Consider the following 15605-nt stretch of genomic DNA (forward strand, 5'->3'; position numbering starts at 1 on the left):
AATCGGATTAAGCGAATCGAACGTTCGTCACTTTCGAGGCGGGTAGCGAAAACTTTTTGATGAAAAGAATCTGATTATTATTAAGAAAGTTGTGCAGTTTTGTTTTTACGATCGCGTATCGATCGTTTTGCTTTTTTCCTTTTTTCCCTTTCCTTTTTTCGTGTTTATACCGCGATAATTAGAGTAAGAATTGAAACAACTTACCCTCGCAGAATAGGGTGACATCGGTAAGACTCTCGCTTTTGAACAAATTTGAGAATGCTGTCGCTAAATTGCTACCGAAACTATTCCACTTGAGACAAAACTGTTGCTGGTGAGAGTCCATGATGCCACCCCTAGGCTCCACCCCGTGACCTTCGCCACCCCTGTCTCTGCCACCTTCAAGTAGGTATTTTCCTTCTTGATCGCGCTCGTGCCCAACAGTTCTTTCAGCTGTAGTACAGAAAGCAATGTTTCTTTACAAACTATCCTTCGAAAATTCGTACGTGTAAAAACGACAAATATAAAAACACTAAAACAAAATGTACAACGATATCTAAATTTTAAAATGTAACCGTATATCGACTAAAAAAAACTCGAACACGTGTTCACATACAGGTATACATTACTCGTAAGTACAAATCATCGAAATATTAAGTGTCACAATACCAAAATATATATACATATATATATATAGATACAACATTCATCAAAAAAGAAAATCGTTAATGAATTTATTATTAAACCAGTCGATCAACGTTTGAGAATCGATATATCGAATAAATCTTGTCTCCGAATCACAATGGAACCGGATTTCCGTGATACGAGCGATAAAAACTCGAGCAAAACCTACCAATGTTTAAAACCGTATTACCATCCGCTCGAATCAACCTCAACACCGATACATCGGTGATAATCGCGCACCATCCGTGACAAACAATTGTACACGTTTCGGATCACACTTCAGGGTCACACAGGATGCACGTTTGTTTGATTCTTTCTTATCGTTCGAATTCACTAAACAGAGTAGTATAGTCTCCGCACCGGTCTCACCGCGTACACGTGTCCACGCGGCACATGATCCTCCGCGAGAGTGGTCCTCGATCGCACTGACGTCGCCTGTTGGTGTTCGAGCCACGAATAACCGTACGAGGAACGAATGAGAATAGAAGAGGAACGGATTGAAGACGCGTGCTACCTTCTATCGGTATCCGAACACTGGCCGCGTACACACTGAGGAATAGAGCCTACCACGATAGTCTTACCCGGCCGAAATCGAGTCACCGACTTGCATCGCGCGTAACTCTGTCCGCCCTCTCTTTCCCTCTTTGACGATGGTGTACGCTCTCGCTATCTTTCTCTCTGTTGCTCTTGCGCGCGTCCTCGTTCTTCGTTTTCCGTTCCGCTCACAGCGAACGACGGTGACAACGACGGCGAGGATGGTGTACGCGCGCGAAAGAATGATCGGTTGATCGTCTATACGAGGAGAGAAAGGAGTTCTGGTGACAGAAGAGAGAAGAGGAATCGATGGCGGTATCGCTGCGTGGAGGAAGAACGTGAATATGGGTCATCGGTGCCGATGCAAATGCGGTTAGACGAAATAGTGTGAGTTCGGTGTACTTTCGGGGGACCGGCGGTAGTACGGTGGAAGAAGAGGGAAGGTCGCGTAGGTGGGAGGAGGGGAACCGTTGGTGGCGAAGGAGGAACTGGGTGGGGGAGAGGGGAGTATAAGACTCGACTTTTACGAGGTGGGGCGAGATTGCTTAAGGCTAGAAGTTTAGTTCGCGTAGCGCTCTGTACCCCCTCTTCTATGTCACTACTGGTTTCTATCTCTTTCTATTCTCGGTGTGGCTCTTTCTCTTCCCGCTCTTTGTCTTTGTCCTTTTCATCTAGTTTCGTCTCTTCCTTGTCATTTTGTCTCTTTGTCATTCCTTCACGATATATTCCATCCCCTTCTCTAACGCTTCTAAGGTATCGCGCATCCCCGCCACTTTCTAATCTAACACGTGTCAGGGCCGAAACGCGAAAACGTGGCGCCACTTGGCAAAAACGTTTCGAGACGTGGAAGGGATCATGATTGCACGCCTCGGCTTCGTTACTACCATACGATTACGTCACTGCCAATCGGAAAGTTTAATCGGCCGTGGATTATGCAGAACTGACCGAGAATGCATCATTGAGTCTTTCAATTTTTACCGATTACTTCGGATAGAGATCGATTCAAACTTTTTGGATATCAATATGATATTGATTTAAACAGTTGTAAAATTTAATACTTAAATAATTATATATAAATAATATAGATAAAATTGTATAATTAATAACTTACTAATTTATTTCTATATGTATTATTGTTATGTAGTTAAATTTTTAAATTTCAAATGATTTTATTCTATTTCTCTCGTACATTTCTAAATGCCAAAATGTTTATATGAAATAGTTTGTCACGAATCAAAAAATTAGCCAAATAATTAGAATTGTTAAATTTCTAAATTGGATAAATAATAATTCTTGATCCCTCTTATTTGAAACTCTCCATTAATACCATTCTATTTCCGATAATCGCAGATTTTCAAATTTCCAACTTCAATAAAATATAAAAAAATTTAATAACATCTTTATTGAACATTTATTACAAAAATTATCTATCTCTAAAAATTTCTGTTGAATAATCCACTAAAAGCTATGAAACTATCACATTACGTTAGCAAATTTTGATTGTTTATGAAAATGAATCGTAACGAATTTAATTTTCACGCTTTTGTATCTTAATCGCACAGACTTTTCATTTCAAACTCCTTTGAACGATTATCACAAAGTCGGATTCGAGAAAATTATGAAAAATTGTTCATTAATATAAAGAATGCTCAAACTCAAAGTATTAAGGAATATTTGTCTTAGGTTATGCCGAAACTTGAAAGACAAACATAAGTGACTACATAAAGAGTTCGATGACAAGTAAACGACGTTCTTGAACGCACACGTGTGCCACGCCTTATGTAACGCGACTGATTTCGACCTTAAGAAAGAATCATGAAAGAGAAGCGTCAAAGGAACGCAGAAAATATTCACGGTTATAAAAATTGCAGTTACGCCCTGTAATAATAAGTTGTGTCTTTGTTGCTTGAAATATATAGGCGCGTGTTCGAGTGAGGTCATGGAGAGAATTTACGAGCGGTTGAGTGAATCGGAACGAAATGACTCGCGTCACTCTCCATATTGACAATAATCCTTTCTGGTTAGTTGTGCGAAGATTAGAAATCATGTTCGTTCCAGTTTCATTATTTGATGATATTTTTTTATTTTATTATTATTTTTATTTTTTTACGCGAAATTTCTTGATATGGCAACGTATATATAATTGGTTACGAAAATATCGTTATGTAAATAATTCATAGCATTCTATTTTATTTTTAAATTATTAGAATAAAATAATAAAAGTCAGATTGTATTTCTAAAAATTTCTTAATTTTAATATCAAAATACGTGATTAGTAGAATACATGTGCGTAAAGTATCTCAAATATTTATTAAAAGTAGATTTCAAGTTCTTTTTTATCAATATACGATTTTTTATAAAATATCAAATATCTATAAAATGAAAGAATATTTTTATAATCAAAATATGAACAAGACAATATAGATTAAATTTATTAAAACTCATATCTATATTATGAAGGAACGTTTAAGTAGAACGTACCCCGTATTGCTCAGACGAGCGTAGAACTGAACATTCATAAGCAATATGTTTATAAGAAATCTCACATCTCCTCGAGATTTTAAATATAAAATACAGCTAATATTTTGATTCTCACGTGAAAATAAATCATACATGATTAATTTTCAAACTATCATCTAAAGAAACAACGAAAAGTTACAAAGAATATACCAAAGATTCTAATCTAAAACTATTTATCACGCGATCCAAGGAAAATTTACGAATTCCACGTTCAGAGATGACACCATCGTAGAACATTGTTGAGTACGTTCCTGGTCCGCCAAAATTTAGTGTGCACTCCCTGCTACGGTATTGCGTGCGTGCGTGCGTGCAAGAGACGAGCTTCGTGAGGGGATAGAAGAGTAAAGGGGAAAGAGCGTAGGAGTTGTGGGGAAATGAGAGAGAAAGAGACCTGAGAGAGAGGGACATAACAGCAAAGAGTAATGAAAGGGAGGGGTATGAAAACGAACAGGGAAAGGACGAGAGAGAGAGAGAAGGTAGATGGAAATTTAGTCGTTCGAGTATCGTTGCATGGCGCTTAGCGATGGTTTTTCCTACGAATTTACAAATAATTTCATTATTCGAATATTCGAAATATGTAGAAAATTTTCTTAATTTAAATAACAATGAAATAAACATATTGGTTTCGATAATATAGATTTGAGTAAATCATATTCGTTATCTTATTGAAACTCTTATTGAAATCAATGTTTTGAATATCGACATAAATGAAAAGTAAAATTAGCTATCAAAATGTTATTATAATGCAAATTCTTTTTTATACATAAAAAGTAAATCAGTATATTTCAATCATACTTTTCTCAATTTAAGCTACATTCGATCGAAATCTAGCTACATTCAAATCTCACGAAGCCCTCTCTAAAAAGAATTCTGCTCCTATAACATACATACCTAACTCTCTCTCCGATGTAACCCAAAAATTCAACATTCACGGTCAATCAATTCCGAACGCGTCTCGAGTCCATCGCTGACTGCGTGGCGCTTGGAGCAAAGGAAAGCGAAAGGGAGGGGGAGGGAAAGAGCGCGGCAGAGAAAGACAGAGAGAGCAATTGCGGCAGCGGTGATAGGGGAGGGAGATATTGCGCATGGGACGAGAGGAGAGCAGAGAAGTGGGGAGGGGCTCGCGGGAGGATCGAGGAGGCTCAAGGTCGCTGAGGGGCCGCACGCGCGCCCCTGGCCACGCACACACGCAATACGCGCACGCACACGCTTGTCCGGCGCGCTGCAACACGGGCGTGTGCACACGGAGTGGCGGGGATGAATACGCGCTGCAGCGCACACGCAGTCTGCGCGGCGCACGCGCACTATCACGGCGCGAGTTCCGCGGCCGCTGATTTCACGCTACATTGTGTGTGTGTATATATACGTTCGTGTATATATACTTACATGCATACATACATATATATATATATGTATATATGTATATATGTACTAGGCGAATAATTCACTGGACTCTTATGGCGACACGTATTATGTCACCGGTTCTAAGGAGAAAACATCGATGCGCTATATACGAATTCTTTTTCTTTTTTAGCAATCGATCTATGAAAAATATTTTTATAAGATAATCGATCTATACACAATATTTTAAGAAGAATATGTTGAAACATGGAAAAAGAAAGAAATAATTGACGATTCTTTCGCATATAATAAAAATATCGGAAAAATTGTGCTCCGTTGTAATGGCATTAGGAATATTTCTCCAGAGCGGAATTGACGTTTCGTTGGAGAAGTTGTATGGCTGTTTTACGGCTTTCACTGCGACCTCGCGATGCGTTATAACGAACATTAACGAAATAAGACGCGGATGAATCGACGCGGGAAGGATTCTGACAGGTTATTGAATGGGGATACTCTCTTTATCGACATTAATAAAATACGTTCTTATATTATTAATAATAATGCAGTCATATAAAGTGATGCAGTCGATCAAATCTTACATGTGATGCATTATGCATGTATATTTATTAATAAGTGCATTTTATAGATGTCACATCGCTGTCACGTATTAATAATTCTTAAATTACTACCATAGTACCGTACTAAACTTTGAATTTTGAAAAATATTATAAGCAAGTTATTTAAGTTATTTAAAAATTTGAAACACAGATCCTTTGGAAAATCATTATTTTCAAGTGCAAAAACATTCGTGTGAACAACAATGGGATGATGGCGGTTCTTCAGGCGGGCATTCTACGAACCGAATTACCGTTTTTTTCTCTCAGACAGAAAACTGCATTAGTGCATTACGCTGTGTAGCTAGTAACTGAATTATTTCGCCGATTCAATTAAGGACCCTGCTGCTCCCGGTTGTGTTCAATAGGTATGAGAGCGTGGCACTGCTTTGATAACCCATTCTATTAAACCAACGGCACGACTCATTCAAAGGCGTGAGTTACTGCAGACAAGGATGTCCATTTTCTTTGAAAACGAATACACCTCGAAGAAGAAAGATACTATTGAACGGAAGTAATTTAAGAAAATATCCGTTGTGACGTAAACGACATTGTTCTTTGAATATATTTACATAAATTGAATGGACAACATTGGTGCATCAACAGATATCTGTTGTTTCGAAAAGGGTGTAACTTTCAATTAACGATTCTGAGAATTTAGTATGAACATTTATCGCGAATGATTGTCGAATGAATAGATATATTTAGTTGGTATACCGAATAATTACTTGAGATTAGAGTCTGAAAAAAGAATGCATAACCACCCAAGAGATAGAGGGATATTTAATGTGAGTATATCTTGTGAGAATAATTGCGTAATTTGTCTGAATTCGGTGAAAGAAAGTATAAAATAGGAAAAATATATAATTGTTAGGATATACGTGCAAGATAGTCGTTGAACGATATTTTTACAATATCGAAAGAAAAAATTAGTAAGATGAGATTTCGATTCAATGCACGTTTTTATTGACTTTCATTTACATTATAGAGAATTATCACAGTCAATATTATCGTATTACTTTTTTTATTCCATTTAATTCTTTTCCAATTCTATTAAAATCTATCATTACTATTTATTATTCTTTTAAAAATCTGGTTATAAAACCAATTATGTTATCTCAATAACCATTATATTTAAAATTAGCAAGTGTTCTATGATGGATGTTTATGAATAAAGAAAGCAATTACTAATAAATTATTATACAATTTTGTCCTATTTTAAATAATTCCAATGCATAAATCTACTTGACAGTTGTTACATTGATATATTATTTTTTCTTTATTCTATTCGATATTGTGAACATCATATTCAACGATACAATACTTATGGGCGTTTCGATGATAACAATCAGTAAGGTCGAATACACATGTGTATTCATTTTAAATGTAAATTATTTTACACATATATATGCACACATATAGATCGGTCACGCTCACAAAGATCCATATCTTCAAAAAAAAAAGATCTCAACTCTTCTATATCGAATCTATTTAATAAATTCAAAAAATTCGAAGCTTAAAAATACGATGCGTAACGTTATTCTTTGAAAAAAAAAAAATTTCAACCGTGTTCGTTCCAAACAACGTAACAAATCCAAAAACTCGACGGCCTGGCGAGAGATGCATCGAGGCTTTCGCAACATGGAATCAACATAGTCAAAAATGCAATTAGACGTTTGCCATTCCCCCACATTCGTCTCATCGAAATCCGAGAGGCCTGAAACGGTTGCGTCAGATGCGGAAACGGCGCGGGAGCAGCAGCATGAAGGGCGATAACGTTGTAGAAAATACATTCCACGAAAAGAGCTTGCCCTGAAGTGTGTAGTCAATACTGCAGCGAAACGATGCCTACCGCAGCACTGTTTCCCCCTTATCCAACCGATTCCCCCCCCGAAACTTCCGCCCCTGAATGAAAGAGAAACCGAGAAAGAGAGAAAGACGAGATTTGCGTGAATCCTGAATCCCGGTAATAATTGCCGAAGGGTAGGGGAAATGCAGAGAAAGGGTTCGTCTGATGAAAATTTTCGGGCTGAAAATGCAAACGTTCCCGTAATATACGAGAAGGAAGAAATGGAAAAAGATGTCTGCGGCGAGGTGGGAGGGCAAATAATATCTTTACATTGATTCAATCGATAATTGAAGTGGTAATATCTTGGAGATATTGTATTAATAAGATGGATGATCGTCGTTACGGTTTCAATGAGGAATTTTTTTGTTGTAATATTCGTGTATATCGGGGAATATTGGGTTGAGAGGTTGGACAAATAGGGATAAATGAAAGGGAGAATTTCATTAATGCACGGGAGCAGGTGTTTCTTTAATGAAAACGAACCCTCGGAGCGGTTTTTACAAATCGATGCATGATACGAATTTTACTGCCACTGTGATTAAGATAAGCGTCTCGATGGTTTGGGATTTCAAGCAAATATGTGTTGGCAGTGGATGCTATTCGATGATATTTGAAAGAAAAGAAACAATAGTTAAGATCTCGATTTCCAAAGTTTATAAAATTAATTTATATTAAAACATATTTTAACTTACTCGTAACGAAAAGTATTGACAAATAAAAAATATGTGTCAACTTTCATCGAATCCACATGATCTGTTAAAATTTTTTTAAAAAAAAAAAAAGAAGAAAAAATTAATAGATTGAAAAACTGGATTAGATTCGTTGATTTGTCAAATTAGAACATTGGAACATTAGAAACGTTTTAAGAACGTTATAAAAGTATCGTTCTCGTCGCAAGTACATTCGAGCAAATTGAACAAGGTTGAAGGGTTGCACGTGCACGAGTTGTTGACACGTGCCGATCTGCCTATCGATGCGCGTATTTTACGACTATTTGCTGGTTCACGAAGGCGTGAAGCGCGAGAATCGGTGCCACGAGGACGCGGGAAAACGGTGGCGAAATCGAGCGTAGAAGCGAGACGCGCCATGACGAAATTCGTGCGATCCACAAACCCGAGAATTTTCACGGGAATTCGAAGAGTGGGGGGAACAAGGAGCAAACAGCCCTCAGCTGTAGGATTTCGTTCTCTTAGACGACGAGTTGTACTACTGTTTGATGTCTTCCCCGTGTTGATCTTACGTTTTAAACACAATTTACTGTGTCTGCTCCTATATCTTCTCAATTTATCTTTGAATTTGTAAAATAATTTCTTATATATCGATTATGATAATGATTTTTAATGTAATAAATGTTTAATTTAGACCTAACCACTTTTGTATTTTCGTTAGTTCTCTTAATTTTTCTTGAATTTCTAAATAGAGACGTTTATGCACGTATCGCTCTTATCGAAATAATTTTTTTAAATCAAACTTTTTTAAATTAAAGAATAAACCGAAAATAAAAGTATCGTTTCCCAAATTATTTACTAAAACGCAAAAGTAAAGGGAAAAAAATATATGAAGAAAGTATTTTTATGAAATCTTTATTTGACGAATGAAACCAAGTATAATCATCGAAAACAATATGTGATACATAATACAACAATAAAGAATAAAAATCTATCTGAAAAATCACATACAAAAAACCTTTCTCCTTGGAACAAAACATAAAAAAATAACTTCATATAAAAGAAAAACACCCGTCGTTATTTATCGAGACTTGGAAGGAAGCAAGCAAAATGATTCCTGAAGTAACGGTTTCTCTTTTTTCCTGTAAAATAAATACGCATCTAGGATGAAAGTCACTAACAAGATAGCCTTTCAAGGAAGTGCACATAACAATAGTTGGTCGAGTTTCTGGGCGTCGAGAGAATCGTAATAATCGTAAACGGATGGAATAAGTAGAACGTGTGCGCCTTTTCATTTTGGAACAGCGAGTTGAACGTGATTTTTCATCAGGCACCGTACTCGTGGTGCACATGCATGCGGGAGAGGTGCACGTAACACGTGCATGCGCTGCATAAGATTACAGAGGAAACGAGTGGTGTACGTAAGTAGCGTAAATGTACATAACGGTGACACGGCGTGAAACGCGCATGAGACTATTCGTTTACCGAAATGAACAGTTAATGAGAATGCACGGAGTGGAACCTTTGCTCCTAGCGAAGCGGGAAAATAGAGAAATCGACGGTGGAATAATTTGGATACAAAGAGCGTGCAATTAAGGTACGAGAGTCAAATCTCGTTCTCTCGTGGAAAAGAAATCGTTACGAGCGTAAAAGAATCAAAGTTTAATTGGACTTTTGAAGAAGATTTGAATAAAATTTAATAATAGAACGATTGAAGTTGGGAATATAATTACCTCGATAATTTATTAAAATTTATGAAAACATCGAATACGAAAACGCGGATAATTATGGCGCCAAATGTTCGAGGTTACAAGAATAAAACTTTAAATAACTTTACTCGAAATTTTAACTGATTTTCAGTGGATTAGTAATTCTGACTCTTATAAAGTCTCTTAAACATTAATAGAAAAGTAAGAAGGAACATTTTTACTTTTGTAAAATTGAGTTTAAACTCAAGTAATTCTTTTCTAACGTTTCAACAGGTTTACTGATTAAATAAAACATTTTTGCAGCGATGATAGCTTAAAATGGATAAACGTTACACAAGCGCACAACTTGTATCATCCACGTATCACTCACAGAAACCATCGAGTATTATAATCGAGTCAATTTCCGATTCCTGATCCAATTTCCTTCATATTCTTGTAACCGATCACGATCGACATGGATCACCACTAACTACACCGAGTACGTACGATTCTAATTCACGAAAATCCAAATAAAGCATATGTAAGTACGCATATACATTCGAAAATATTCCAACGTTCATTACAGAATGCGATAATTGATTTAAATTGCAAAAACGATTCGAAAGTAATTTTAATCGTTACATCTTAAATACCATACCGTCGAATCAATCTCATTAATTACGATATAAAAGACGAATGAAACGATAGAATATTGTTAAAATGTCCATCCAGTATGGAGCACTCGCAGATGTTGTTATTGGAGCGAGCCAAACGTGAACATAATTCGTCATATAAAACTAACACGTTAATTTTAACACCGTATGTAATATTCTCATACCATCCTAACATTTCCGATCGAAAGAGTACATCTGTCCTGTAAGAATTCTCGCTCCTAAGATCCTCTCATCCACCCTCTTATCCAAGAGGCGAGGAGAGGAGCGATCTCGAGGAAAATTTTCGCAATTTTGAAAAAAGAAAAACGCGGGAAACAATGTGAAGAGATGAACACGGTTGGTACCTGGCGGATGAAGCCACCATGAATTGACCAGGGATGGTTGTTGGTTGCCGTGGCCCTCGCCGACAGGGGCGTACATCCTCCTCCGACTACGTCACGCCCGTCACTGCCGCCCCGTGCGGCTGCACCCTCGACTGCCTTCAACCCATAACCCACCGCTCCTCCCGGGATTCCTGTCACTTCCCCTTCCTCCGCGTACGCAAGAGGGTTGCAAGGTTACCGATTCCCCCTTTCCCCACCCCTCGAGTCCGCCCCCGCCTCGCCTGCCACCCCACCCCCGCGGCCACCTCGAGCGGCCCGCGTTCAAGGTGGAGGAACAACCGCCTCCAACCTCGAACGACGCACAACCACCCCCGGAGTCAGTTTTCCTACGCAAGCAACCGGCCAGCCACAGCCATCACTTTCGCTAGAAAATCCTCGGCCCGCTACGAGGGCGGCCAGGGCTGACGTTGCAAAGGGCGAGCGTGTTCAACTTTTTTTTCTTCTCGTTCCTTTCCTCGTTCTCCTTTTCTCCCTTTGCAGCTACGCGTAAGAGTACGTCGAGCTCGAACTGGTCAGGCGAACTCGTTACGAATGGCGAACCGACCGGTCAAAGGCGAGCTCTTTCCCTGAATCGATAAGATAATTTGGCCACCGCGTACGGAAAAGAGGATGGGACGAAATGGCGGCGAGTCGACGAAATACACACCGTTGCTATGCATTCGTGTGGACGTATAGATCGTTTGAGAATTTATCAGTTGCGTGCCCATACGTTTCGGTATGCGTATGTTCGATCGCATCGGTTTTAAGAATAACCTAACCTAACCTAATCGTCGATCTCGATTGAAACTTCGATCAACGGACGAGGGAAAGCGGTGTTGGGAGTCTGCTCAAGTTGCTTGGGGTAATGTATAACACCGATAAAGAGATAAGCTCATATTTTTCAATCGTTTCGAATATGAAAATATTGGTGCATACGAAGAAATGGAACCTTCGTTTCACGCGTCCACCGTTTTTCCCATACACGCATTAATTATGCTTATGCGTCTATCTCCATTGTTCAAGATTAAAAATTAATTTTCCGATATTCGTTTCTGTATAATATAACACAAAAGAATCAAAAACCTTAGATTATTTAAATTATAAAGTACAATTTAACTCCATTTCTTTGATGTTTCCAAAAATTCAATTTTCGAAATCATTCGTTCGACTCGATTCATCGTAATTTTATTTAAATACCTTTCGCAAAGGTATAAACATTCCAATGCATTAAACGAAATCAAGCTAAAAATCATATCGATACAACCCAATCCTCCCGATTCATTCTCTGAAAAATAAAAATTCGACGAGCAGCCGTATGAAACGCGGCGCATAGCGATCCCCTATTTCGCCCTCTCTCCTCCCACACACGCACAACTCGCATAGCTGGAATCGTTCGATAATTAAGGTAATGTTTCGCATACCACGACCCCCTCCCCTCTCCGTTATATATACATTTTTCATCCCTGGCCAAGAACAGACACGGATGCACCTGTCCGAACAGCGAGGCGAGCACGAAGAGAAAATTTTTCCAAATTCCTCGCGCCCTGTCTACCTACGTTCCTGAAGGTAGAGAGAGCAGCGGCGAGTGTGGAGGGGAGAACAACCTTGCAAGCTCTCACACCCTCCCTCGATATGCGTGGAGCTGCGTCGGTGGTAGGATCTGAAATTTTGGGAGGTTGGGAGTGTGCGGAGGGGGAGGGGGAGAGTTGAAGGGCGAAAAAGCGGGAGGGAGCCAGGGAGGGACAAGAGGGGTGATGTCCTCGGGGGCGGTGGGGGGCGGTCTGAAGGGAGCCAGGCAACCTGCACCCGGCAACAGCCCCCGACCTCGGAAGAACTAATCATTAACCTCCTTTCACCCTCCCAAACACCGCTCTAACTCGACCACCTTCGCTTCACTTTCACCTGTGCCCTCTACTCACCACTTCTCCTCTACTCCCTATTTCTCTCTCTCTCTCTCTCTCTCTCCTTCGCCTAACCCATTCACCCTCCCTTCCCCCGAGCTTTCTTCGTTTCTCAAATACGCTTGGCGCGCGTATTACGATTACACGCGCTCGCTTTCACCGCTTTTTCACGGCCCTCTCCTTCGATCTCCTCCGAACGACGCTCCATACACTTTTTCCCTTCTCTCGTTGCAACTTTTAAGGCCTTGGATTCCTTTTTGGAATTTCCACCAATTTTGCAAACAAGTTGAAAGATAGTTCCTTTTTCCAAGTCTGTTTGTTTTTTTTCTTTTTTTAAAGTAGAGAGTTTAAAGGAGCCGCGTTGGTTCCGTATTGAGAACGGTGAAAGAGGATTAGATGTAACGTGAAATGGGCGAAGCTAGTTCGTAAACTAGTTTCGTCTAGGAGATTCGCGCCAACCGTTGTGAGGTTGGCGTAGTAACCCTGTTGCTGGTTTTCCATGCATATATATATACACTCGCGTTAAAGGTTGCACCCTGTGCAACCCTCCGAACTTGAAGGCTGCGGTACACAGATAAACGCGAGGAGATAGATCAATAAATACGCGGGATACGTTGTTACACGTGCGTTATTATGCGTTCTGCGATGCATTCAATTGCAGGAAAACGCGAGTGAATAGAAGAATCTTGTCAATCAATTCCTTTTTTATATTATATTTCAAATTGTTAACACATATTCGTTTGATACATAATTCCAATATAATAGATAATTTTTAATTTCAATCATTGATAAATTTGTCTTTTCCTTTACGCTTTTATAATCCTTTTATTAATCCTTAAAAACTGTCATCGAAAATATTTGCTTGGAATTAAATTTCACTTATGATAACCTTTAAGGATTAATTGAAAAAAAATAATTAGATACATAAATTTAAACTAATCAAATATAATAATAATTGTATTAAATAAATAATATTAAATGATTCAATCGATTGTGTACAGAATATATTACGTTAAAAAATAAATTGTATTTTTTTATGAATATTATATAAATAGAAGAACGAATTAGAGAGGAAAATAAAGTGAGCATTAAACAATTTCTCGATTAAATAATTCACTACTCGTACGAAATGACTGTCCTGTGAACAGGTATTCATATATTTTTAATCGATGTAACCGACTAATATCGACGTTGAATCTACAATCCAAGCATAGGGTCGAAGTCACTCTATTTTGTCAAAGTACACGGCGATTGCCGTTTATCCACTTCTGTATCTTGATTTACGTGTATAGTTTCAAGTCGATAAGATCTACCGTATGACAGAAGTGTGATATATAAGACACGAGAAGGGCAAGTGATGTGTAAAATCGATCAATGATATTGATGAAATCGTGGAAATTGTCCAACGTGAATAGCTGATTCCACTTTAGAGATATGAATTTGATCAAAATTATAGAGATTTGTTTAGTTTTAAAATCGAAATATGATGTCGAGTACAAACATAATTTTGAAAAAAATATTACATAAATTTCTGTGTTATATTCGAAAAATTCAGATATTTTTTTATGTGAAAATAAATTTGAAAATTTATATAATTATTGAAAAAAGATTTATTGAAGTAAAAATCAATGATACGATATTATATTATTTTTAGATTAATACTAAGAAAATTCTTGTTAAAAAAAAAAAAAAAAAAAAAAAAAGAAACGCGGTGAATTGCATCCCTTAAGAGGAAATAACATAAAGGAGGTACAGGAAAACAGAAGCTGTACGTCCAGAAGCGGGCGCTTTCGTGCGAAGGTCGAGTCGTCAGTGGTTAGAGAGAAGGGTGTGCGCGGGGTAGCCGAAAAAGGGAGGAAGAGGGGCAAGATGCAACGCACATCTATTGATTCTCCTTCAGCGTGAAGGCCCGCGTGTCCCACTCACTTTCGGAAGCGCGCACGCACGCACGCACTCGCGCGTTTTCCCCGGCCGGCAGTACATGGACACGTGGCTTGTTGCGTGGCGTACTTACGTGTGCATACGCACACGTACAACCGAGTGCGTCCCGATAGTTGAATGCAGGGCACAAAACGGCCTCTCTCCTTCATTCTTTCCTTCCCCTCCCTTTCCCTTTTCTCCCGTACTTAGCTTAAAGAAGGAAGGAAAGGAAAAGAAAAAAAAAAAAAGAAAAAAAAAGAGGGGGGAACTGGATTTTGCAACCTCCCTTCCGTGCATTCCTACTATGAATTTCCTTGGCCGGCTGCATAAAGAATTAGAATGCCAGAACGCGCACACCGGCAGTTTATATAGGATAAAAAAAAAGGAGGCACAGGGGTGAGGGACGTCATGTCCTAAATGCTCAACGCGGCTTTGCACTTGCAACTATGCTTCACGATGTTGCGTATTCAAAATCTTGGAGGGTAAGCATCGGCTTTGCAAACAATAAACCAGATCGACACAGAGAGACACCGCTTTTCGAGGTTGAATAACAAAGTGCACGGAACTGGCGAGCAAGAACAACTTTATTGCCTTTGTTGGTTGAACCAGGTTGTCCTATGTCATCGAGATGGGTAATTAACCGAGGCAACGAAAAATACGGCTCTTTCGAAGACATTGAGTATGAACAAATAAGTACTTTAATGTGCGTAGGAAGAGAGACAAGTGAATCTTGTATAATAGTATGTAAAATATCGATAATTGTTGGTCTGATTCGAAATGAAATTATATGGTCGTATCACATATAGTCGAAAAGAGATCGAAAGTGGAAATATTTTTAAAAGAAATAATTTGAGATTGAAAAATTATATAA

The 15605-nt window shown here is 38.6% G+C and overlaps 1 protein-coding gene across 3 annotated transcripts in view; it reads right to left on the bottom strand.

Moving 5' to 3' along the window:
* Nucleotides 1-11009, bottom strand: part of LOC107993478 (zinc finger protein chinmo) — a 59644-nt gene extending 48635 nt beyond the window's left edge. The window contains exons 1-2 of one of the 3 annotated variants that reach the window (XM_017049896.3): nucleotides 10896-11009; nucleotides 205-432 (exon numbers count right to left, since the gene is read on the bottom strand). In XM_017049896.3, the coding sequence (XP_016905385.2) occupies nucleotides 205-432; nucleotides 10896-10971 (304 nt within the window). In that variant the 5' untranslated portion in view covers nucleotides 10972-11009. Of the gene's footprint in view, nucleotides 1-204; nucleotides 433-832; nucleotides 1612-10895 lie in introns of those variants that run through there. The other 2 variants (XM_017049899.3, XM_062075965.1) reach the window with 2 other exon arrangements.
* Nucleotides 11010-15605: the final 4596 nt, after the last annotated feature.

The sequence above is a fragment of the Apis cerana genome, linkage group LG6 (genome assembly GCF_029169275.1).
Source record: "Apis cerana isolate GH-2021 linkage group LG6, AcerK_1.0, whole genome shotgun sequence".
Taxonomy (NCBI): Eukaryota; Metazoa; Arthropoda; class Insecta; order Hymenoptera; family Apidae; genus Apis; species Apis cerana.